Raw genomic sequence first — 23,799 nt, 5'->3', positions numbered from 1 at the left:
CGCCCTGATGGTGCTCACTCAGCTGCACTGCATGGCCATGGAACTGCGCACCTTGGCAGGTATGGGCAGGTGCACATGCAGAGGCCTTCCATCCCTTCATCCCTGGGGTCGGGGTGGTCTTCCTGCCAGTTAGACAATACTTTTTCTGACTCACCCAAGACCACCCACACTGTCATAATCAAATGCTCAGTTCTGTGTTTTCTAACTTCCCTGGTGGGAATTCACAGGTGTGGCAAGGTTCTGGTCAGCTGGTTCTGGGTGAAGTGTACGTCCTTCATAGCATTTCTCATTATCACCCAACTTCCACCTGTACTTTTTTAGAACCATGGCCTTGCCCAGTAACTGTACAGAACTGGTTCTGGGGTCAGAATGTCCAACTCTTGAGAACCCATGACTGTAGCCTGCCAGCCTCCTCTGTCCTGGGGATTCTTGAGATAAGAATGCTGGAGTGGGTTGTCATTTACTTACCCAGGGGATCAACCTGACCCAAGGATTGAACCTGGGCCTCTAGAGTTGCAGGCAGATACTTGGCAGCTGAACCACCAAGGAAGCCCACAGGAGAACAAGTGTGAAGGGAGAGAAGGGGTCCCCCCACATCACCCCTTCCTGCTCCTGGCTGTTGTGACTCTCGTCTCAGTCCCCCTCTGACTTCCTGAACCATCCTGCCACCCACAGGTGCCCACACAGATGGCGCCCAGCAGGAGGGCCCAATGCCAAGGTGTCCAGGGGACCTTCCTGCATCTGGCCCCCAGGGTGGTGATGCCTGGTCCCCCAGCATGGAGCCAAGATTACAGTGAAGTCCCCTGTGTCCCCCCTCAAAGCCCTGACTCGGGACTGCATCACAGACTCTGTCACCTCCTGTCAAGTCCCACCTCTACTTCTGTGAACCCAGAGCTCTGCAGAGACCCATGTGCCCTGCGGCCCCAGGAGGGCAGCAATGCCCCCTGGGGAGGGGAGGGTGCTGGGAGCCCTCCAGGGCAACGTCTGCGGGATGAGCCCTGCTGGGAGCTGGGGAGCAGGTCTGTCTAGGCAGCATGGACGGTGCTCAGGCAGCCTGGGGGAGCCTGGCGCTGCCTTCTGTGGGCTGGGCGGCCTTGGCCATGGCCTCCCGGAGCCCGGCTGCTCTCCTCTGACTGATGAAGGGGCTCAGTGCCTCATGGCATTGCATCCAGCAGATGGACCGGGCACGTCCAAGTGAGGGCCAACCCTGAGCCAGGCCCAGGAGCGGTTGTCACTCCCGGGTACATGGTGGTCCCTCCCTGGGCCTCAGTCTCTGCTCCTGGGAGGGGAGGCGCTGGAGGAGGGGCCTCTGAGTCAGAGAAGCCGAGGCCCTGGGGCCTGCAAGCCAGAGTGTCCAGGGTGCGTCCAGGGTAGCGGCCAGCCAATGTGCCCCAGCACAGAGGGAGGGGCCAGGCCCGCGGGAAGCACTTAGCATCCCACCCGGCTCTGTGCCCGTGGCTGCGGCTGCCTCCGGTGGAGGCGGTACTCAAGACAAGGCCTGGCCAGCAGGCAGCAGGCCCCAGTGCAGGTCAGGAAGCTAGCCGGCTGAAATAAAACGTGTATATAAGGGGCTAAACTTCTTAGGACGACCCGTGGTCTCTGAGCGGCCAGGACATGCCGCATGTTTCTTGGGGCCTGGCTGCACTGGAGAGTCCTCTTGTCCCCTCCGTGTGCCCAGGACCCGCACTCATCTCTTGGGGACCTCGCCCCCTCTGGTCCCCGGGAAGGTCTGATCGCGCTGCCACCCGCGCACCAGGCCACCCCGGGGATGCAGGGCCGCGGGCGCTCTGCCGAGGGCGGCCTCCGGGTACCTGACAGTCTCACATCGGTGTGGTGGCGGCCATGGTGCGCGCGGGCCCCGCGGCCGCGGTGGTCTGCGCGTTGCCGCGACCTTCCGCGTGGGGGCGGGGCTGGGGGCGGGCGCGGTCCCCGCCCACTACTTGCCTCAGACACATCTGCCTCCCAGGAGGGTTACCCTCCGGGCGGGGGGAACCCAGGGCCACCCCAGCCTGGCAGCTTTGGTGTGAGCCCCCACCTACCCGATCAGACAGGAGCCAGGGGCGGCAGGGGCGGAGGGCGGGCGTGGGAGAGCGGGTGGGATGAGGGCGTCCCTTCCCATGGGGACCCCCTGAGAGGAGACTGCAGGGGCCCCTGGGAGGCAGAGGAGCCCTGGGGCAGCGGTCCCTCTGAACAACAAGTGGGACCAGGGGCCGCTGTAAGGCCCCGACCCGGATGCCTCTGTCCTGGGTGTGGCCCGGACAGTTGCACGGGGCCTCACACTTAGAAGGACCCCGTGCTCGCTTTAAAGCTCTGCTGTGGTCATCTTGAAATTCTTGACCATCTTTGAACAAGGTTCCTACATTTTGATTTTGCACAGGGCCCTGGAAATCATGTAGTCGGTCCTCTGACAGCCAATGCATTAGCACGTGCATCTTTTCTGAATTCCCCACAGCTCACCACCTCCACGGCCACTAACCCCAAACTGAGTCAGGACCAGCTCACTCACATACTGAGCGTTCTTGCAGCAGGCAGGCCTGTGCCTTTGGTTTTCCTGGACCCCGCCTAAGAGGCCCCTGACCTTTCAATTCTGTCCACCTACAATCTATCTTCCTCACAGCAAGAGGATGCTTCCAACCTGGAAATCAGATCAGGCCCTTCCCTGCTCAAAACCCTCAAACACTTCCCAACCCACTTGAGATAAAATTCAAATACACGACCATGGTCTCTGAGGCCCAGCTTGACTGGTCACTGGCCATCTCTCCAATGACATCATCTACCACTTCCTCTCCTCTCTGCTCACTCGAGCCCCACTACTAAACTTCTCTCTCTTTCCTGCCTCCCTGCATTTGTACTTACAGTTCCCTGTCCTAGTTACGCCCTTCCCTAGCTCTTTGTGAGGCATGCTCCCTCATTGCATGCTATCTGTTGGCTTAGAGAGCACCTCCTCGAAGAGGCCTTCCTTGATTCCCCATCTCACTGTCATTCATATCTCTACCTGCCTCATTTGTCTTCATATCACTTATCACAGTAAAAGCCCACATGGTATGTCATGTTTGGATTGTTTTTGATTGTCTTTTACCCCCATCATAATGGACGTTGTATGGGAACTACGCCTAGGGCTGAGGCCTAGGAAAATGTTGTGTATGGTGTAGCTGCTTGTGAACTCTGTATGTAGTAACTATAGTTAAATGAATTAAGGAGAATGAAAAGGGGAAAAATCATATATAATAAGGAATAATCAGGGATAATAAGAAAACAAATAATTAGGTGACAGATGTAAGTTCAGATATATCAATCATTACATGATCTGGTTCAAGATGGCAAAGTAGAGGGGTGTGGGCTCATCTCCTCCTGCAAGAGCACCACAGGTGCAACTAGCTGTTGAAAAAACAGCAACACAAGGATGCTGGAACCCACCAAATAAAGATACCCTATGTCTAAAGACAAAGAAGAAACTGCAGTGAGATGGTAGGATGGGTGCAATCAAGATAAAACCAAATCCTATACCTACTGGGTGGGTGAGCCACAGACTGGAGAACAATAATCCCAAAGAAGTTCTCACACTGTTGTGAAGGATTTAAACTCCATGTCAGGCTTGCCAGCCTCGGGATCTGATAAAGGGACTGGGAATGCCCAGGGAATCTGGCCTAGAGGGCCAGCGAGATTTGATTAAAGGTCTTCCAGAAGGGTGGGGGAAACAGAGACTCCAGTCTTGGAGGGCACAAACAACATTTCACCTGCATCCAGACCCAGATGAGAAAAGCAATGACCCCACAGGAGACTGAACCAATACTACCTGCTAGTGTTGGAGGGCCTCCTGTGAAGATGTGGGTCAGCAGGGGCTCCCTACAGGGACAGGGGTACTGGAAGCTCCCCCTTGGCGTAAGCCCTCTTGGAATTCACTATTAACCCCACCATAGAGCTTGTAGTGGTGCTGGAGTGGCTACAAGAGATACCCTGCATGAAGGGCAAAGAAGCCCCAGCAAGATGGTAGGAGGGGCGAGTTCGTGCTGAGGATCAAACCCCATTCCCGCCAGAGATGTTAGGAACGCTCAAACCTACCTTGTGGGCACCAGGACCCAGAGACCCCACAGAGACTGAGACAGACCTGTGTTTGGGTGTCTCCTGTGGAGGTACAGGTCAGCAGTGGCCTGCCGCAGGGGCAGGGGCACTGGGTGCAGCAGACCTGGGTATGGCATAAGCCCTCTTCGAGGAGGTCTCCATTAACCCCACCATAGAGCTGCCAGAACTCACACAGGACTGGCGAAATAGACGCTTTGAAGACACAAACAGAACCTTGTGTACCAGGACCCAGGAGAAAGGAGCAGTGACCCCGCAAGAGACTGACCCAGACAGGCCCGTGAGGGGCCAGGAGTCTCCGGGGGAGGCATGGGTCGGTGGTGGCCTGCTGCAAGGTTGGGGGTACTGAGTGTGGCAGTGCCTGCCTGGGACCCTTAGACAGAGGTCACCATCATCTTCATTACTTCCACCGTAGTTTAACGCAGGTAAACAACAGGGAGGGCACAAGCTCCACGACTTCCCTGGTGGCTCAGACGGTAAAGCGTCTGTCTACAATGCCAGAGACCCAGGTTCAATCCCTGGGCCGGGAAGATCTCCTGGAGAAGGTAATGGCAACCCACTCCAGTATTCTTAACCACCCCTCCCCAAAAAAAGGGGGCTCACTGGACATGGAACAACAGACTGGTTCCAAATAGGAAAAGGAGTACGTCAAGGCTATATATTGTCATCCTGCTTATTTAACTTACATGCAGAGTACATCATGAGAAACACTGGGCTGAAAGAAGCACAAGCTGGAATCAAGATTGCCAGGAGAAATATCAGTAACCTCAGATATGCAGACGACACCACCCTTATGGCAGAAAGTGAAGATGAACTAAAAAGCCTCTTGATGAGAGTGAAAGAGGAGAGTGAAAAAGTTGGCTTAAAGCTCAACACTCAGAAAACTAAGATCATGGCATCTGGTCCCATCACTTCATGGCAAATAGATGGGGAAACATTGAAAACAGTGTCAGACTTTATTTTTTGGGCTCAGAATCACTGCAGATGGTGACTGCAGCCATGAAATTAAAAGACGCTTACTCCTTGGAAGGAACGTTATGACCAACCTAGATAGCATATTAAAAAGCAGAGACATTACTTTGCCAACAAAAGTCCATCTAATCAAGGCTATGGTTTTTCCAGTGGTCATGTAGGGATGTGAGAGTTGGACTGTGAAGAAAGCTGAGGGCTGAAGAATTGACGCTTTTGAACTGTGGTGTTGGAGAAGACCCTTGAGAGTCCCTTAGACTGCAAGGAGATCCATCCAGTCCATCCTAAAGGAGATCAGTCCTGGGTGTTCATTGGAAGGACTGATGTTGAAGCTGAAGTTTCAATACTTTGGCCACCTCATGTGAAGAGTTGACTTATTGGAAAAGACCCTGATGCTGGGAAAGATTGAAGGCAGGAGGAGAAGGGGATGACAGAGTATGAGATGGCTGGATGGCATCACCAGCTCAATGGGCATGAGTCTGAGTAAGCTCTGGGAGTTGGTGATGGACAGGGAGGCGTGGCATGCTGTGATTCATTGGGTTGCAAAGAGTTGGACACGACTGAGCAACTGAACTGAACTGAACTGACACAGCTCCACCCATCAATAGAAAAATGCGTTAAAGATTTACTGAGCATGGCCCCACCCATCAGAACAAGACCTTTCCCCTTCAGTCAGTCTCTTCCATCAGGAAGCTTGCATAAGCCTCTTATTCTTCTCCATCAGAAGGCAGACAGCCTGAAAATCACAATCAGAGAAAACTAACCAGTCTGATCACATGGACTACAGCCTTGTCTAATTCAATGAAACTATGAGCCATGCTGTGTAGGGCCACCTGAGATGAACAGTTCATGGTGGAGAGTTCTGACAAAATGTCGTCCACTGGAGAAGGGAATGGCAATCCACTTCAGCATTGCCTTGAGAACCCCATGAACAGTATGAAAAGGCAAAAAGGTAGGACATTAAAAGATGAACTCCCCAGGTCAGTAGGTGCCCAATATGCTACTGGAGATCAGTGGAGAAATAACTCCAGAAAGAATGAGGACATGGAGCCAAAGCAAAAACGGCACCCAGTTAGGGATGCAACTGGTGATAGAAGTAAAGGCCGATGCTGTAAAGAGCAGTACTGCATAGGAACCTGGAATCTTAGGTCCATGAATCAAGGCAAATTAGAAGTGGTCAAACAGGAGATGGCAAGAGTGAACGTACACATTTTACAAATTAGTGAACTAAAATGGACTGGAATGGGTGAATTTAACTCAGATGACCATTATATCTAACTGTGGGCAAGAATCCCTTAGAAGAAATGGAGTGGGCATCACAGTCAACAAGAGTTTGAAATGCAGCACTTGCATGCAGTCTCAAAAATGACAGAATGATCTCTGTTCGTTTCCAAGGCAAACCATTCAGTATCACAGTAATCCAAGCCTATGCCCCGACCAGCAACGCTGAAGAAGCCGAACAGTTTTGTGAAGACCTACAAGGCCTTCTAGAACTAACACCTGAAAAATATGTCCTTTTCATTATAGTGGACTGGGATGCAAAAGTAGAACGTCAAGGAACACCTGGATTAACAGTTAAATTTGGCCTTGGAGTACAAAATGAAGCAGGGCAAAGGCTAATAGAGTTTTGCCAAGAGAATGCACTGGTCATAGCAAACACACTCTTCAAACACAAGAAAAGACTCTACACATGGACATCACCAGATGGTCAATACTAAAATCAAATTGATTATATTCTTTGCAGCCAAAGAAGAAGAAGCTCTTATACAGTCAGAAAAAACAAGACAGGAGTTGACTGTGGCTCAGATCATGAACTCCTTATTGCCAAATTCAGACTTAAATTGAGGAAAGTAGGGAAAACCATGAGACCATTCAGATATGACCTAAATCAAATCCATTACCATTATACAGTGCAAGTGACAAATAGATTCTCAAGGGATTAGATCGAATAGAGTGCCTGAAAAACTATGGATGGAGATTCGTGACATTGTACAGGAGGCAGGGATCAAGATCATCCCCAAGAAAGAGAAATGCAAAAAGGAAAAATGTTGTCTGAGGAAGCCTTACAAATAACTGTGAAAAGAAGAGAAGTGAAAAGCAAAGGAGAAAAGGAAAGATGTACCCATTTGAATGCAGAGTTCCAAAGAATAGCAAGGAGAGATAAGAAAGCCTCCTCAGTGATTCAATGCAAAGAAATAGAGGAAAACAATGGAATGGGAAAGACTAGACATCTCTTCAAGAAAATTAGAGATACCAAGAGAACATTTCAGGAAAAGATGAGCACAAGGACAGAAATGGTATGCACCTAACAGAAACAGAGATATTAAGAAGAGGTGGTAAGAATACACAGAACTATACAAAAAGGATCTTCACAACCCAAATAATCATGATAGTGTGATCACTCACCTAGAGTCAGACATCCTGGAATGCGAAGTCACGTGGGCCTTAGGAAGCATCACTACAAACAAAGCTACTGGAGGTGATAGAATTCCAGTTGAGGTATTTCAAATTCTAAGAGATGATGCTGTGAAATTGCTGCACTCAATATGCCAGCAAATTTGGAAAACTCAGCAGTGGCCACAGGACTGGAAAACGTTAGTTTTCACTCCAATCCCAAAGAAGGGCAATGCCAAAGAATGCTCAAACGACTGCACAATTGCACTAATCTCACATGCTAGCAAAGTCATGCTCAAAATTCTCTGACCTAGGCTTCAATAGTACGTGAACCATGAATTTCCAGATGTTCAAGTTGGATTTAGAAAAGGCAGAAGAACCAGAGATCAAATTGACAACATTTGTTGGATCATCAAAAAAGCAAGAGAGTTCCAGAAAAACATCTATTTCTGCTTTATTGACTATACCAAAGCCTTTGACTGTGTGGATCACAACAAACTGTGGAAAATTTTTCAAGAGATGGGAATACCAGACCACCTGACCTGCCTCTTGAGAAACCTGTCTGCAGGTCAGGAAGCAACAGTTAGGGCTGGAAATGGAACAATAGACTGGTTCCAAATCGGGAAAGGAGTAGGTCAAGGCCGTATATTGTCACCCTGCTTATTTAACTTATATGCAGAGTACATCATGAGAAACATGGAACCAAGATTGCTGGGAGAAATGTCAATAACCTCAGATACGCAGAGGACACCACCCTTATGGCAGAAAGTGAAGAAGAACTGAAGAGCCTCTTGATGAAAGTGAAAGAGGAGAGTGAAAAAGTTGGCTTAAAACTCAACATTCAGAAAACTAAGATCATGGCATCTGGTCCCAACACTTCATGGCAAATTGATGGGGAAACAATGGACACAGTGACAGCCTTTATTCTCTTGGGCTCCAAAATCACTGCAGATGTTGACTGCAGCCATGAAATTAAAAGACAGTTGCTCTTTGGAAGAAAAGCTATGACCAACCTAGATGGCATGTTAAAAAGCGACACATTACTTTGCCAACAAAGGTCCATCTAGTCAAAGCTATGGTTTTCCCAGTAGTCATGTATGGATGTGAGAGTTGGACTATAAAGAATGCTGAGTGCTGAAGAATGGATGCTTTTGAACTGTGGTGTTGGAGAAGACTCTTGAGAGTCCCTTGGACAGCAAGGAGACCCAACCAGTCCCTCCTAAATGAAATCAGTCCTGAATATTCCTTGGAAGGACTGATGCTGAAGCTGAAACTCCAATACTTTGGCCACCTGATGCAAAGAACTGACTCATTGTAAAGTACCCTGATGCTGGGAAAGATTGAAGGCAGGAGGAGAAGGGGATGACAGAGGATAAGAAGGTTGGATGGCATCACAACTCAATGGACATTAATTTGAGTAAACTCCAGGAGTCAGTGATGGACAGGGAGGCCTGGAGTGCAACAATCCATGGGGTCACAGAGTCGGACACAACTGAGTTGACTGAACTGACTGAGAAGTTGTAGATCCCAGTGTTGGGTTGCCTCAGACCAAATAACTAACAAGGAGAGAGTGCAACTCCATCCATCAGTAGATAATTGGATTAAAGCTTTATCAAGCAAGGCCCAGTTTTCCCCATGGCCAGTTCCTGTCATCAGGAAGCTTACACAAGCGTCTCAGCCTCATCCATCAGAGGGCAGACAGAAAAAACAAGAAGAAGGACAGTCTGACAGCAGTTAAATCAAAAACCATATTACAGAATGTTAATCAAGATGAAGGGCTTCCCTGATAGCTCAGTTGGTAAATAATCTGCCTGCAGTGCAGGAGAGCACAGTTTGATTCCTGGGTTGGAAAATCCACTGGAGAAGGGATAGGCTGCCCACTCCAGTATTCCTGGGCCTCCCCTGTGGTTCGCCTGGTAAAAAATCCGCCTGCAGTGGGAGAGACCTGGGTTTGATACCTGGGTTGGGAAGATCCCCTAGAGAAGGGAAAGGCTACCTACTCTAGTATTCTGGCCTGGAGAATTCCACGGACTGTATAGTCATAGTCAAAGCTATGGTTTTTCCAGTAGTCACGTATGGATGTGAGAGCTGGACCATGAAGAAGGATGAGCACCAAAGAATTGATGCTTTTTTGAACTGCAATGTTGGGGAAGACTCTTGAGAGTCCCTTGGACTGCAAGGAGATCCAACCAGTCCATCCTAAAGGAAATAAGTCCTGAATATTCATTGGAAGGACTGATGTTGAAGCTGAAACTCCAGTATTTTGGCCACTGATGCGAAGAACTGACTCATTGGAAAAGACCCTGATGTTGGGAAAGATTGGAGGCAGGAGGAGAAGGGGACGACAGAGGATGAGATGGTTGGATGGCATCACTGACTCGATGGACATGAGTTTGAGCAAACTCCAGGAGTTTGTGATGGACAGGGAAGCCTGGTGTGCTGCCATCCATGGGGTTGCAAAGAGTTGGACTCGACTGAGTGACTGAACTGAACTGAGAGTCCATGGGGTCACACAGAGTTGGATGTGACTGAGCAACTTTCACTTTCAATCATGTTGAAAAAGCAGAAAGTTATGTCCCATATGAAGTGACAAGATAAAACCCCAGAAAAACAACTAAGTGAAGGGAAGATAGGCAACCTTCTTGTAAAATAATTCAGAATAATGACATTCAAGATGATTCAGGATCTTGGGAACAGAATGGAGACAAAGATTGAGAAGATTTTAGAAATAGTTACCAAAGACCTAGAAGAACTAAAGAACAAAGAGAGATGAATAATATACTAGATGGAATCAGCAGCAGAATAACTGAAGCGAAACAATGGATAGATGACCTGGAGACCAGCATGGTGGAAATCACGGCCACGGTACAGCATATAGAAAAAAGAATGAAAAGAAGTGAAGATAGCCTAAGAGGTATCTGGGACAACATTAAATGCAACAACATTCACATTATAGGGGTCCCACAAGGAGAAGAGAGAGAAAGGACCATTTTAAGAGATAATAGCTGAAAACTTCCCTAACATTGGAAAGGAAATAATCAACCATGTCCAGGAAGCACAGAGAGGCTAAGGCAGAATAAAGCCAAGGAGGAACACGCCGAGACACAAAGTAATCAAGCTGACAAAAATTAAAGACAGAGATAAAATATTTAAAGCAACAAGTGAGAAATGGCAACATACAAGGGAACTCCCACCAGGCTATCGGCTGATTTCTCAACAGAAACTCTTAAGTCAGAAGGGAAAGTCATGATATATTTACAATGATGAGAGGGAAGACCCTGCAACCAAGAATACTCAACCCAGCAAGACTCCCCTTTACATGTGATGGAGAAATCAAAAGCTTTCCACATAAGCAAAAGTTGAGAGAATTCAGCACCACCAAACCAGCTTTACAATAAATGGTAAAGGAACTTCTCTCGGCGAGAAACACAAGAGAAGGAAAAACACCACAGAAAATAAACCCAGAACAATTAACAAAATGGTAACAGGGTCATCAGTTCAGTTCAGTCGCTCAGCTGTGTCCGACTCTTTGCGACCCCATGGATTGCAGCATGCCAGGCCTCCCTGTCCATCACCAACTCCTGGAACTTGCTCAAACACATGTCCATTGAGTTGGTGATGCCATCCAATCATTGCCTCTCTTTCGTCCCCTTCTCCTCCTGCCTTCAATCTTTCCCAGCATCAGGGTACTTTACAATGAGTCAGTATTTTGCATCAGGTGGCCAAAATATTTGAGTTTCAGCTTCAGTGTCAGTCCTTCCAATGAATATTCAGGACTGATTTCCTTTAGGATGGACCGGTTGGATCTCCTTGCTATTCAAGGGACTCTCAAGAGTCTTCTCCAACACCACAGTTCAAAAGCATCCATTCTTCAGCACTCAGCATTCTTTATAGTCCAACTCTCACATCCATACATGACTACTGGGAAAACCATAGCTTTGACTAGATGGACCTTTGTTGGCAAAGTAATGTGTCGCTTTTTAACATGCCATCTAGGTTGGTCATAGCTTTTCTTCCAAAGAGCAACTGTCTTTTAATTTCATGGCTGCAGTCAACATCTGCAGTGATTTTGGAGCCCAAGAGAATAAAGGCTGTCACTGTGTCCATTGTCTCCCCATCAATTTGCCATGAAGTGTTGGGACCAGATGCCATGATCTTAGTTTTCTGAATGTTGAGTTTTAAGCCAACTTTTTCACTCTCCTCTTTCACTTTCATCAAGAGGCTCTTCAGTTCTTCTTCACTTTCTGCCATAAGGGTGGTGTCCTCTGCGTATCTGAGGTTATTGACATTTCTCCCAGCAATCTTGATTCCAGCTTGTGCTTCATCAGCCCAGCATTTCACATGATGTACTCTGCATATAAGTTAAATAAGCAGGGTGACAAGATACAGCCTTGATGTATTCCTTTCTCAATTTGGCACCAATCTGTTGTTCCATGTCCAGTTCTAACTGTTGCTTTTTGACCTGTATACAGATTTCTCAGGAGGCAGGTCAGGTGGTCTGATATTCCCATCTCTTGAAGAATTTTCCACAATTTGTTGTGATCTACACAGTCAAAAGCTTTGGCGTAGTCAATAGATGTTTTTCTGGAACTCTCTTGCTTTTTCTATGATCCAACGAATGTTGGCAATTTGATCTCTGGTTCCTCTTTTTCTAAATCCAACTTGAACATCTGGACATTCTCGGTTCACATACTGTTGGAGCCTGGCTTGGAGAATTTTAAGCATTACTTTGCTAGCGTGTGAGATGAGTGCAACTGTGCAGTAGTTGAGCATTCTTAGGCACTGCCCTTCTTTGGGGTTGGAGTAAAAACTGACCTTTTCCAGTCCTGTGGCCACTGCTGAGTTTTCCAAATTTGCTGGCATATTGAGTGCAGCACTTTAACTCAGCTGGAATTCCATCACCTCCGCTACCTTCGTTCGTAGTGATGCTTCCTAAGGCCACTTGACTTCACATTCCAGGATATCTGGCTCTAGGTGAGTGATCACACCATCGTGATTATCTGGGTCATGAAGATCTTTTTTATACAGTCCTTCTGTGTATTCTTGTCACCTGTTCTTAATATCTTCTGCTTCTGTTAGGTCCGTACCATTTCTGTCCTTTATTGTGCCCATCTTTGCATGAAATGTTACCTTGGTATCTCTAATTTTCTTGAAGAGATCTCTAGTCTTTCCCATTCTGTTCTTTTCCTCTATTTCTTTGCATTGATCTCTGAGGATGGCTTTCTTTTCTCTCCTTGCTATTCTTTGGAACTCTGCATTCAGATCTTTCCTTTTTTCCTTTGCCTTTCGCTTCTCTTCTTTTCTCAGCTATTTGTAAGGCCTCCTCAGACAATCATTTTTCCTTTTTGCATTTCTTTTTCTTGAGGATGGTCTTGATCACTGTCTCCTGTAAAATGTCACGAACCTCCATCCATAGTTCAGGCACTCTGTCTATCAGGTCTAATCCCAGAATTAGTTTGTCACTTCCACTGTATAATCATAAGGAATTTGATTTAGGTCATATCTGAATGGTCTAGTGGTTTTCCCCGCTTTCTTCGATTTAGGTGTGAATTTGGCAATAAGGAGTTCATGATCTGAGTTATGAACAGTTCCTGTCTTGATTCTGTTGACTGTATAGAGCTTCTCCATGTTTGGCTGCAGAGAATATAATCAGTCTAATTTTGGTGTTGACCATCTGGTGATGTCCATTTGTAGAGTCATCTCCTGTGTTGTTGGAAGTGTGTGTTTGCTATGACCAGTACATTCTCTTGGAAAAACTCTGTTAGCCTTTGCCCTGCTTCATTTTGTACTCCAAGGCTAAAGTTGCCTTTGGCCTTGTATAAGGTCATACATATTGATAATTACCTTAAATGTAAATGGATTAAACCCACCAACCAAAAGACATAGAGTGGCTGTGGGTGAAAACATGTTCATGTATACACTTCCAGTTACCACATCACTCTGCTTGACCCATCCACAAATTGTATCTAATTATTTTATACTGTTAATAATGTTCCTGTTATGGATTACAATTATAATTATCTTTTATTTTTGATCTGGCTATTGATTGTGGAAACTGATAAACATCTTTTACAGTTGTGATAATATAGCTATTGCTCACCAAATACCATTATATGATAACTGGCCAACAGAAAAATAACAGAACTCTATACCACCAAAATTAGGATCTAATAGAAAAACTTGTCATCACTTTTAAAAATTCAGATGCATATCAGAATTACCTTGAAATTTTTTTAAGAATATAAATGGTCAGGTATTGCCTTTTTTCTCTAGAGGTCCAGATATATTTCTAATGAGCTGCCGCTGCTAAGTCACTTCAGTTGTGTCCGACTCCGTGCAACCCCATGGACTGCAGCCCACCAGGCTCCTCCGTCCATGGGATTCTCCAGGCAAGAGTACTGGAGTGGGGTGCCATTGCCTTCTCCTTCTAATGAGCAGTCATGTTTAAAACAACTAGACTATATGATGATCCTTTACTTTCATCTAGTTGCTTCACTTTTTCTATGTCATATTTAGTGCTTTCATCTCATTTAGTTTATGTTCTTCAATTTTTTCATCTTTTTTTTTCTTTTGATGTTTTTTCTCAAGCCTTTATCAAGTGTAGTAGAAAAGCTTTTGTATACATATATATATATAAAATTATGTATAACATATATTTTGGAAAACTTATAAGTTTTGTATAAGAAAGTTTTTGCCTAATGAATAAATTTGCCTAATAAAAAAATTATCACATTTTGATTTCACTTGACTTAGCATGAATAGAATGCTAGATTTCTAGTGAAAAATAGATAAGCAACAAGCAACAAAGGTTTACTGTATAGCATAGGAACTTTAGTCAGTATCTTGTAATAAACGATGGAAAATAATTTCAAAAATAATATTTATGTATTTGTATAACTTAACCATGCTGCTCTGGACCTGAAAACTGTAAATGAATGATACTTTGACAAAGTATGTACACTAAAAATAACAATAGTAACTACGTGAAATGCTGAGAGCTATTACACTAAATGAGAATGGTCTTTTGTTGTTGCTGTTCACTGGCTAAATTCTGTTCTATTCTTTGCCATCCCACAGACTGCACCTTGCCAGGCTCCTCTGTCCTAGACAGTCTACCATAGAGTGTGTTCAAATTCATACACATTAAGTCAGTGATGCAATCTACCCGTCTCATCCTCTGTCCTCCCTTCTTTTGCCTTCAGTCTTTCCCAGGGTCGGGGTCTTTGCCAGTGAGCTGGCTCTTCTCATCAGGTGACCAAGTATTGGAGTTACAGCACTAGACCATCCAAAGAATATGCAGGGTTGATGGTTAAACAACTCAATTAAAAGGCAGAGATTCAATGAGTGGATAAAAGAGTAAAACTATTAAATGTGGCTTGTACTACTTATAAACATAAAGACACAAATAAGTTGAAAGGAAATGAATGAAAAAAACAAATGCCACACAGACAATATGCATGAGAAGGCAGGTGTGGTCATTTTATTTTATATCAATCCCCCCCATAGCCCACCGCCCTGTTTTATTGAGATATCACTGACATATAATGTGGCTATTTTTTTAACAGGCAAAGCAGAACTCAAATCAAAGACTGTCACAAAAGATAAACGCATCATAATGATAATAGGATGAGATGGTTGGATGGCATTACTGACTCTATGGACATGAATTTGAGTAAGCTCCTGGAGTTGGTGATGGAAAGGGAAGCCTGGCATCCTGCAGTCCATGGGATGGTAAACAGTCGGACATGACTGAACAACTGAGCTGAATGATAACAGAGACAATTCAGAAAAAAGACAAAACCACAATTGTGTATCTACCTAATGATTAGAGCTCCAAAACATAGGCAGCAAAACTTAACAGAATTGAACAATGAAATAGACAATTCCACAGTTACAGTAAGAGAGATTATCATCATCTCTCAGCAATTGCTAGACCTAGAAAACACTGCAGACAATACACAGATCTAAGGAACAGCACCACCCTTCTTGACTTGACTCCCAAACAGAGGACAGTACACCCTACAACAGTAGAAGACACATTCTATTCAGGTGACATGGGACACACAGATGGACCTAAGACACACCACACGGTGGACTCACACAAGTCTCAACTCGTTCGAAAAGGTAAAGGATCGCACAGAATATTCTGTGACCATAACAAAACTGAATTACAAATCAATAACTGTGGGGAGTTTTACAGAAACTCTAAATTAGTAAGTGAAAGTGTAAGCTGAATTCACAGGTCAGACCCAAAGAGAGGAAACTGAACGACTGATTTCCTGGGCCGCAGGAAGCCCACTGATCACGCTGACCCCAGGCCACCGTGGCCCCCGAACCCCACGCCCGCCGTGACCCCGGCCCGCGCCCAGGCCGCCCCGCGCCCCACACGCCTTGTCCGTTGGCCCTCCGCCCTGCGCCTCCGACGCAGCTCGCACCGGGCGCTGCCATGGGGCCTGGGCCGGCTCTCCTGCTCCTGGGTCTGGGCCTGGGCCTGGGCTGTGGGCCTGGCCGGCAGCCTCCGCCCCCGGCTCCCCCGCAGGCGCCCGGCTGGCCTTCCCGAGACCTCCCCGTCCTGACGCCCGCCTCGGCCCGGCGTTCCCAGACGGAGACCCTCGCCCTCGTCCAGGCGCGGGGCCCGGAGACCGCGCTCCGCTCGGTGAGGGCCTCCCGGGATCCTGGGGAGCGGGGCGCAGGCTTTGGCGGCCTTGGAGTCGGCCGCGCCCGTGTCACCCTCCGGGCCCGCGCGGCCCCAGGCGGCGGCATCTTCCTGAGCGGCCGCCGCGGCCTCTGCCTGCCGGCCGGGCGTCCAGCGGGCCTCGCGCCGCGCTGCCTCCGCGCGCACGTCCAGCTGCGCGCCCGCCGCGCCGCCGCCGCCGCGCCCGCGCCCGCGCAGGTGGACCTGCAGCTGTCCGCGCCCGGCGGCCGGCTCTCCCTGCGCTGGCTGTCCCGCCTGCCGCGCTCGCTCGGGCCTCTGGAGTGGACCTTCCGCCTCGGGCTGCTCGGGCCTGCGGCCGGCGAGCGCCACACGTTGCCCCGTCGGGCTCTGCACCGCACGCGGCGCTCCTACCCGGGATTCGTGGCCCGAACCAAGTGTCCCACGGACGGACCCACCCCGGTCGTCTTAGAAGCTGTCAGCCCGAACAGCTCGGAACCCGCTGAGTCCTCGGTGTCCTGTCAGGTATCCCGACCGTCGCTCTGTAAATTGGACCCTGTGCGGATTCATAGGAACGACGATAAACCGGTCCGACTGACCAGGGACATGGGAGACACCTTAAATGCAACAGTCATCCTCTTCTGTCCACTCCAACAGTACTATGAGCGGATGTGGTATATCTTTCCCGTGCCCTATGTAGGAGCCGTGCCCGACTGGAATAAACCTATCCTTAACCCACCGGTCAGGTTAGGTAGATCTGTAACAGAGTTGATTCTACCCCCATATGCTTTACCTTGGGGGGTGTATTTGTTTAATTTAACGGTGGTTGTCAGAACATGGGATCCACGGGTTCCGGGGCAGAACGACTCAGATAGCATCTATGTCGTCATTTATAGACGTCCCCTGAATGCTGTTCTTTCAGGGCCTTCCAACATCACAGTAAATTTCACAGATGGGGTGACTCTCAATGGAAATATGTCTTCTGATCCAGAAGAAACAGACCCTCTAGAGAGAGAGAGACTTAAGTTTCTCTGGTACTGTACCGCAAACCCAAGAGACTATGATGGAAAAAAAATAACAGTGATAAGCAAGGAAGTTTGTCTCCCGGAGCAGGTTGATCTCAAGTGGACATTGGCCTCTGGTCCTATTCTCACACTTTCTCCAGGAACACTTCAAGGTGGCCGTGTATATTTTTTCAGGCTGGTGATCCAGAAGACCGGCAGGTCAGCATTCGCTGATGCAACACTGCACGTGCTTCGGGGAGCCCCGGTAGCAAGCATTTCATGTGTTGAGAACTGTGACCGGGTTTTGGTTTTATCAGAGAGGTTCTCGTTGTCTCTGGATTGCACAGGTTGTACACCAGGCCGAGATGTCTACTGGTGGTCCATTCTGACGTCTTCAGGTCAGGAGGTGCCACTTGACTGGTCGGGGCAAACGTCAACAGGACGGAATGGTGCTTACATGTCTATAAAACCTTTTGCTTTCTGGAATTTCAGGGAAGATAAGTTTTGGATTTCTCTAAATGCGGCAACTTGGAGTGGAGTCACCTTGGCCTTAAGGTATCCTTTCGTTATTCGCCATGTCCCAGTAACCACAGACTGCAAAATTGTTCCAGAGAAAGGAATTTCCTTCATTACAAAGTTTGTTGTCATTTGTACTTGTTTCAAGGATAGGAACATTGTTCTTACATATAAAATAATAGTTCCTGATGTACATGGTTTTGGTGAAATCAGTTCTTTGAAAGAGAATAACTTTGGGTCCGTCCTGTATTTGGGGAAGAATTGCACATCACCCCCTTCCTTTCTCCCTGTTGGTGTGTTGGACAGTCATTATGCCTTGAAAATAATTGTTCAGGCATATAATACCTCTCTGGGAGCTTTTTCTCAGGTTAACTTTTACGCCACTGTGCGGCCTCCCACTGACGTAAAGTCATCAACGACTGTGCTGGAGGACTTATCCAACTTCACCATGGGACCAAATTCCTCCCTGTCTACTTTGCTTCAACAGCAGGATTTTCTAAATGCAAGTTATTTAATATATGTAATAGCATCTGTCTTGAATAGCATGAAAACCGACTTAAATCTGCAAGCTGACAAAATTAAACTGAGAGAATACCTTTTCAATCAGACACTCATTCTTCCTATAAACACTTTGGTGAATATTAGCCAGGTGGTCATGGCTGTTACTAAATTAACAGAGAAAACCTCTGAGATCAATGCATTCTCTCAGAAACTGGCCACAGTGAGGACCTGGCAAGCAAGCCAAGCCCTCCAAGATAGTCATCAGAGAGATAAGAGCATTTCTTCTGAACAAATAGAAAGTGTGTGCACTGGAATATTAACAACCTTGTCTAACATCCTGAAACTGCTGGTTCATTATGAAGTCTTCGAAGAGCCTTTCCATGTGGTTGAATCTCTAGCAGACACGGTATTGGCTGTGAAAGTGCCAGAGAACGAGACCACTGCCTTGAGGACCTCCAACTTTAAAATGTATGTCAAGAAAACAGAAAAGTGGAATGTTACCAAGTTCTTCAGCACCCAGAAGCACTGTCAGAATTGCTTTTATCCCACCCTAAACGTGAACAGCATTCCTAGTCTGCCTGCCAACGCTCTGATTTCCACGATGTTTTGTGAATTTGTGGATGACCCTTTCCCTTGGCTAAATTATGGGGAAAACAGTTTGACCCAGGTGGTTGGATTCCGAATGACAGGAGTCGAGGCCACGGGTGATGTGATTGAGATCCCACCTGATGCAGTGGAAGTGTACCTCATCAGGAAAAACCTGAGCTTTGGAACTTTTAATCTCACGGTGGGACCCAGCTCAGAGCCTTATGCAGTGGATGAATCATTGACAAAGACGACAGGGGCATTTAGCTTTGTTGTGGACTGTACAGCAGGGAGGGACGTGTTGATCCACATCATGACAGAAGTGTCCGTGTTGTTCACGGTGTCTGTGTACGCGGGCCGGGAGATCACACCCAACTCTTTTATGACCAGCTACCTGGTGCCCCATAAAATCCCTCCAATTGCCAACGAGAGTGACCTGTTTGACCCGGAGTGTCCGGTGAAGGAGGCCCGAGTGGTCTGCCTCCCCGCGGCCCTGCTGCAGGTCATAGCTCAGCGAACCGATTCCTCCGAGTGCACCGTCACTGTGCTTCTACAGGCACCTCGTTTCGTCCTGAAACCCAATAAGAAGTTGGTGAGAATTTCTGTTTTCAGCATTACATGCTTGGACATGTTTGGGATCCAGAGTGACTGGAGAGAAGATACCTGCATTGTTGGAGAGAAGACCACTTGGCAAAGAGTGCACTGTATCTGCAAGAACCCACGGCGGGCCAAACGGCAGCTGGATATCATCAAACAGGCCAACCTTCACCTGCGTACCCACTATTTGACGGCCAGCGTGATCGTGGTCCCTAACCCTGTGGATTTACACCTGGAGGTCATCAAGAACATCACCCAAAACCCTGTGACCCTCTTCACTGTACTTCTCATTTTGCTGTTGTACTTGGTCCTTGCCTTCTGGGCCTTGCACAGAGATGAAACGGACCAGTATCTTAGGAACCATGTGATAGTTCTGCTTGATAATGATCCTTATGATAACGTGTGTTACCTAGTCACTGTTTTTACAGGAAGCCGTTGTGGTTCTGGGACCAGGGCCAATGTCTTTATCCAACTGCATGGAACCAAAGGTAGCAGTGATGTGCACTGTTTAAGCCACCCACAATTTACAACTCTCTACCGAGGAAGCATCTGCACTTTCCTCCTAGCGACGAAAAAGGACTTGGGGGACATCCATTCCCTCCGTGTGTGGCACAACAACGAGGGCAGGTCCCCTGAATGGTATTTAAGTAGGGTCAAAGTGGAGAATCTGTTCAGCCGGCACATCTGGCTCTTCATGTGCCGAGAATGGCTTTCTATTGACACCTCTCTGGACCGAACCTTTCACGTAATCCCCCCAGATAAGCCTCTGAAGAAAATGGACTTTTTCCTCATAGATTTTAGTTACAAGCTGGGGAAAAACCACTTGTGGTTCTCTGTTTTTCCTGGTGTCATTTCTACACCGTTCAATAGGCTCCAGAGGCTGTCCTGTTGCTTAGCCATGTTGTTGTCCACACTTCTGTGTAATATCATGTTCTTTCATCTAGACAAGAAGATCGAACCAGAGCCACAGGAGCAGAGGTACATCAGGTCGATGGTGATCGGATTGGAAAGTGCCTTTATTACCCTCCCTGTGCAACTAGTGATCACATCTTTGTTCATCTATTCCCAGAGGAGACCTCAGGTGACTCTAAGTGAGGTCACTCCTCGGAAACATCCTTTGAAACCGCCAGCAAGCGAACACTGGGAAGAACGACTGGGAAACTGGCACTCCTATGAAATTGAAAAGGCAAGCTCCCAGGAACCTGTTTCTAAGAGACATCATGCAAAACCCAAGGCTTCTGTCAAGGTCACCTCTAAAAGACAGCCCCTGGCCTCGCAAGCAGAAAGCAAGGTCTCTTCCATCAAAAGCAAGGTCTCCCGTACCCAAAGCAGGATCACCAGAGCCCAAAGCAAGGTCTCTGGAGCACAACACCAGGTCTCCCACACCCAGGGAAGAAATATAAACGCGAATAACCCAAACATTGAAGATAATACAAATGTTTCCGTGGAGAAGCAGCCTTCCCAACCAGGTTTGGCATCCCGTAAAGAGAAGAGCAGGATGGTCCTGCCACGATGGTGTGTTTGTGTAGCCTGGGTATTGCTTTTTCTCATCTGCTGTATATCCTCCTTCATCATCATATTTTATGGACTTGGTTACAGCTACAAAAAGTCAATAGCATGGCTGTTTGCATCATTTTGTGCATTCATTCTCTCAGTCTTTCTAGTGCAAATGTCTAAAATTATATTTATCTCAGCCTATAGAACAAGTAAGGCCAAGTATAGTAAAAACCTTTCATGGATCGGCCACTATCGCTTCACTGAGATCAAGCTGCAAAACCTCTGGAAGGACCCGGAAGAAATGGACAGACGCCACCAGTTCGTCATGGAGCTCCGAAACTCAAGGATGTACCAGCCTCTCACCCAAGATGAAATCACGATATTCAAAAGAAAGAAGAGGATCAAGAGAAGAGCTTTCCTGTTCCTTATTTACATCCTCACTCACTTCATCTTTCTGGCTCTCTTGCTGAACCTAGTCACCATCCTACGCCCCACTGACAGCTTTTACTACAGTCAGTTTATTCGTGACCAGTTCTCTGTGGATCTGGCAGGAGTGACCAGGCTGGAAGACATCTATCAGTGGCTGAACAGGGTGCTGTTGCCTCTGCTCCACAATGACCCAAATCCCACGTTTCTCCCTGACAGCGCCTCTAAAATCCTTGGCCTGCCGCTGATGAGGCAGGTGAGGGCGCAACCTGGGGAGATAACGTGTCTGCCGGCCAAGAAATTTGTGGAGGGCAGCCTCAAAGGAGAGATTCGCTGTCACCCCGAATATGGGATGCACCCAGAAGACACAAAAAACTACCCTGGGTCGTGGAATAAAGTTAGTAAGCGGGACACTGACAAGACGACCAAAGGGTTTACTTATAAGCCTCCAGGGAAGAGATGGGCGTACTCTTCCTATGGGCAGCTGCATACCTATGGCTCAGGAGGGTACGCCTTCTACTTTTTCCCAGCAGAGCAGCAGTTTAATTCCACACTGAGGCTCAGCGAACTCCAGAAAAGCCATTGGCTGGATGAGAAGACCTGGTCTGTGATTGTGGAACTGACCACCTTCAATCCAGACATCAGTCTCCTCTGTAGCATCTCGGTCATCTTCGAGGTCTCTCAGTTAGGTGTTGTGAACACTAGTCTGAATGCTCACTCCTTCTCGCTTGCTGATTTCGACAGAAAAAACTCAGCCGACTCAGCAGAAAATTACTTGTATTTGGCCATCTTCATTTTCTTCCTTGCCTACACTTTTGACGAGGTTTATGTAATCACACAAGAAAGGACTGCCTACGTGCAAAGTGTATATAATTGGCTCAGCTTTGCTCTTAAATTCTTCCTTGCCTTGTTGATCGTGCTCTTTTTCAGGAAGCACTTCTTGGCCATCGGTGTCGTTCGGGCTTACCGGTCAAACCCCGAGGATTTCATTCCCTTTCATCCAGTGGCTCAAGTGGATCACACCATGAGGGTGATTTTGGGTTTCCTGGTATTTCTGACGATCCTGAAGACGCTCCAGTATTCCAGGGTCTTTTACGATGTGCGTCTGGCTCAGAGGGCCATCCAGATTGCCCTTCCCGGCATCTGCCACATGGCATTGGTGGTATCCATGTATTTCTTTGTCTTCATGGCATTCGGCTACTTGGTGTTCGGGCAGGACGAGTGGAACTACAGTGACATGATCCACGCCACCCAGACAGTAGTTTCCTACTGTGTCTCAGCTTTTCAGAACACGGAATTTTTCAATAACCGGGTTCTTGGTGTCCTCTTCCTCTCATCTTTCATGCTGGTGATGATCTGCATATTGATCAACTTATTTCAGGCAGTGATTTTGTCTGCCTACGAGGAAATGAAGCAACCTGTATACGAGGAGCCCTCGGAAGAGGCGGAAGCCATGACTTACCTGTGTCGCCGGCTAAGATCTGCTTTTTGCTGCCTGTGCTCCAAACCCAGGGCGCAAGACGAACCCAAGTTCCTCATCAACATGGTGTACGGGCAGCCAGAGAAGAACAGCCGCCGCTACCTGGGGCTGAAGACCAGAAACATTAATGGGAAGAAAATGGTCTACCTCGTCGTGTGATCCAGGACAGTCTCAAGACCCACAGGCAGGCTTCTCCCCAAGGCTCAGTTTCTGGGGTCAAGGAATGTTTAGTGGCTCAGTTGTGTGTTCTATCCATGTCCTTCACGGTGCACACCCCCACCTCTGGACACGTCTGCAGTGGTGGCCTCCACTCTTGGGACTTGAAAGGAGGGTCAAGGGCAGTGTGGCCTCTGCGGAGAGAGGAGGGCGACCATCTGTGAGTCCTGGGTTCATTTCCCTTTTTCTTAGAAGTTGCTGTCTTTGGCACCGACTGCCGTTTAGAGGGTTAGAGACCTAGATTTGGGGGAGGGAGCTATAAGGGCCCCCAGCCTCATCTCAGCTTGTCAGAAGCAGCAGGTGAATGCTCCTGCTGTGCCGGTCCCCCTCTCCCCGAGGCTGGGAGGCCAGGGCTAGTGGTTCCGGGCAGACCCCAGGTCCCTCAGTCCTGCTGGCCCTTCCCTTGCTGATGGGACTGCAGAGCCTCTCCGCCTCCTTACTCCCCCCCCTCCCCCCACACACACACTCCAGCTGGGCAGGGCTGGAGGGGCCTCATGAGGGTCCCAGGAGTGGCCCTTTTGCCTGGAAATGGAGGGATGTGGACCAGGGCACAGCAATCTGAAGCTTCCCATCTGCTGCTTAAGGCCATTGCAAGTTATGGATATACAATTTAGCAACATGTTTCTGTCTATGAAACATGCCTTTTCTGAGACAAGTTATGTGTTTGAGTTGAAGGATTCACACTGAAAGGTATTAAATATTCCATGTAATGTGTGTTGCCATATATACTAGGATTTGGGCTTTTGGTTATTGATGGCCTGGTGGCTTGTTTATAACACATTAGTTAAGAAAATGGTGGAACAACTCCTGTATTTTCACCCTAAAGCATGTTCTTTTACGTAGATGCCACTTTAAGCTTGATGTGAACTAAATGTACGATG

General features: G+C 47.7%; 1 protein-coding gene across 1 annotated transcript; it reads left to right on the top strand.

Annotated features, from left to right (window-relative positions):
* The first annotated feature begins 7 nt into the window (after positions 1-7).
* On the top strand, positions 8-23,799 carry PKDREJ (polycystin family receptor for egg jelly). Its single transcript, XM_070454167.1, has 3 exons — positions 8-59; positions 1,728-1,807; positions 15,761-23,799. Exons 1-3 carry the CDS (start codon positions 8-10, stop codon positions 22,859-22,861), a joined length of 7,233 nt encoding a protein of 2,410 aa, XP_070310268.1. The 3' UTR covers positions 22,862-23,799.

Source organism: Odocoileus virginianus, chromosome 23 (genome assembly GCF_023699985.2).
Source record: "Odocoileus virginianus isolate 20LAN1187 ecotype Illinois chromosome 23, Ovbor_1.2, whole genome shotgun sequence".
Classification (NCBI taxonomy): Eukaryota; Metazoa; Chordata; class Mammalia; order Artiodactyla; family Cervidae; genus Odocoileus; species Odocoileus virginianus.
Note: the sequence above shows the minus strand (reverse complement) of the source record. Positions and strands in the feature narration are given on the sequence as shown.

Bases quoted from the DNA above. Each gene is read 5' to 3' on its own strand.
- PKDREJ (XM_070454167.1), top strand. From the start codon at position 8: ATGGTGCTCACTCAGCTGCACTGCATGGCCATGGAACTGCGCACCTTG. The intron at 60-1,727 runs GTATGGGCAGGT...GTCCCCGGGAAG, and splicing joins GGAACTGCGCACCTTGGCAG to GTCTGATCGCGCTGCCACCC. The intron at 1,808-15,760 runs GTACCTGACAGT...CGCTGACCCCAG, and splicing joins CTGCCGAGGGCGGCCTCCGG to GCCACCGTGGCCCCCGAACC.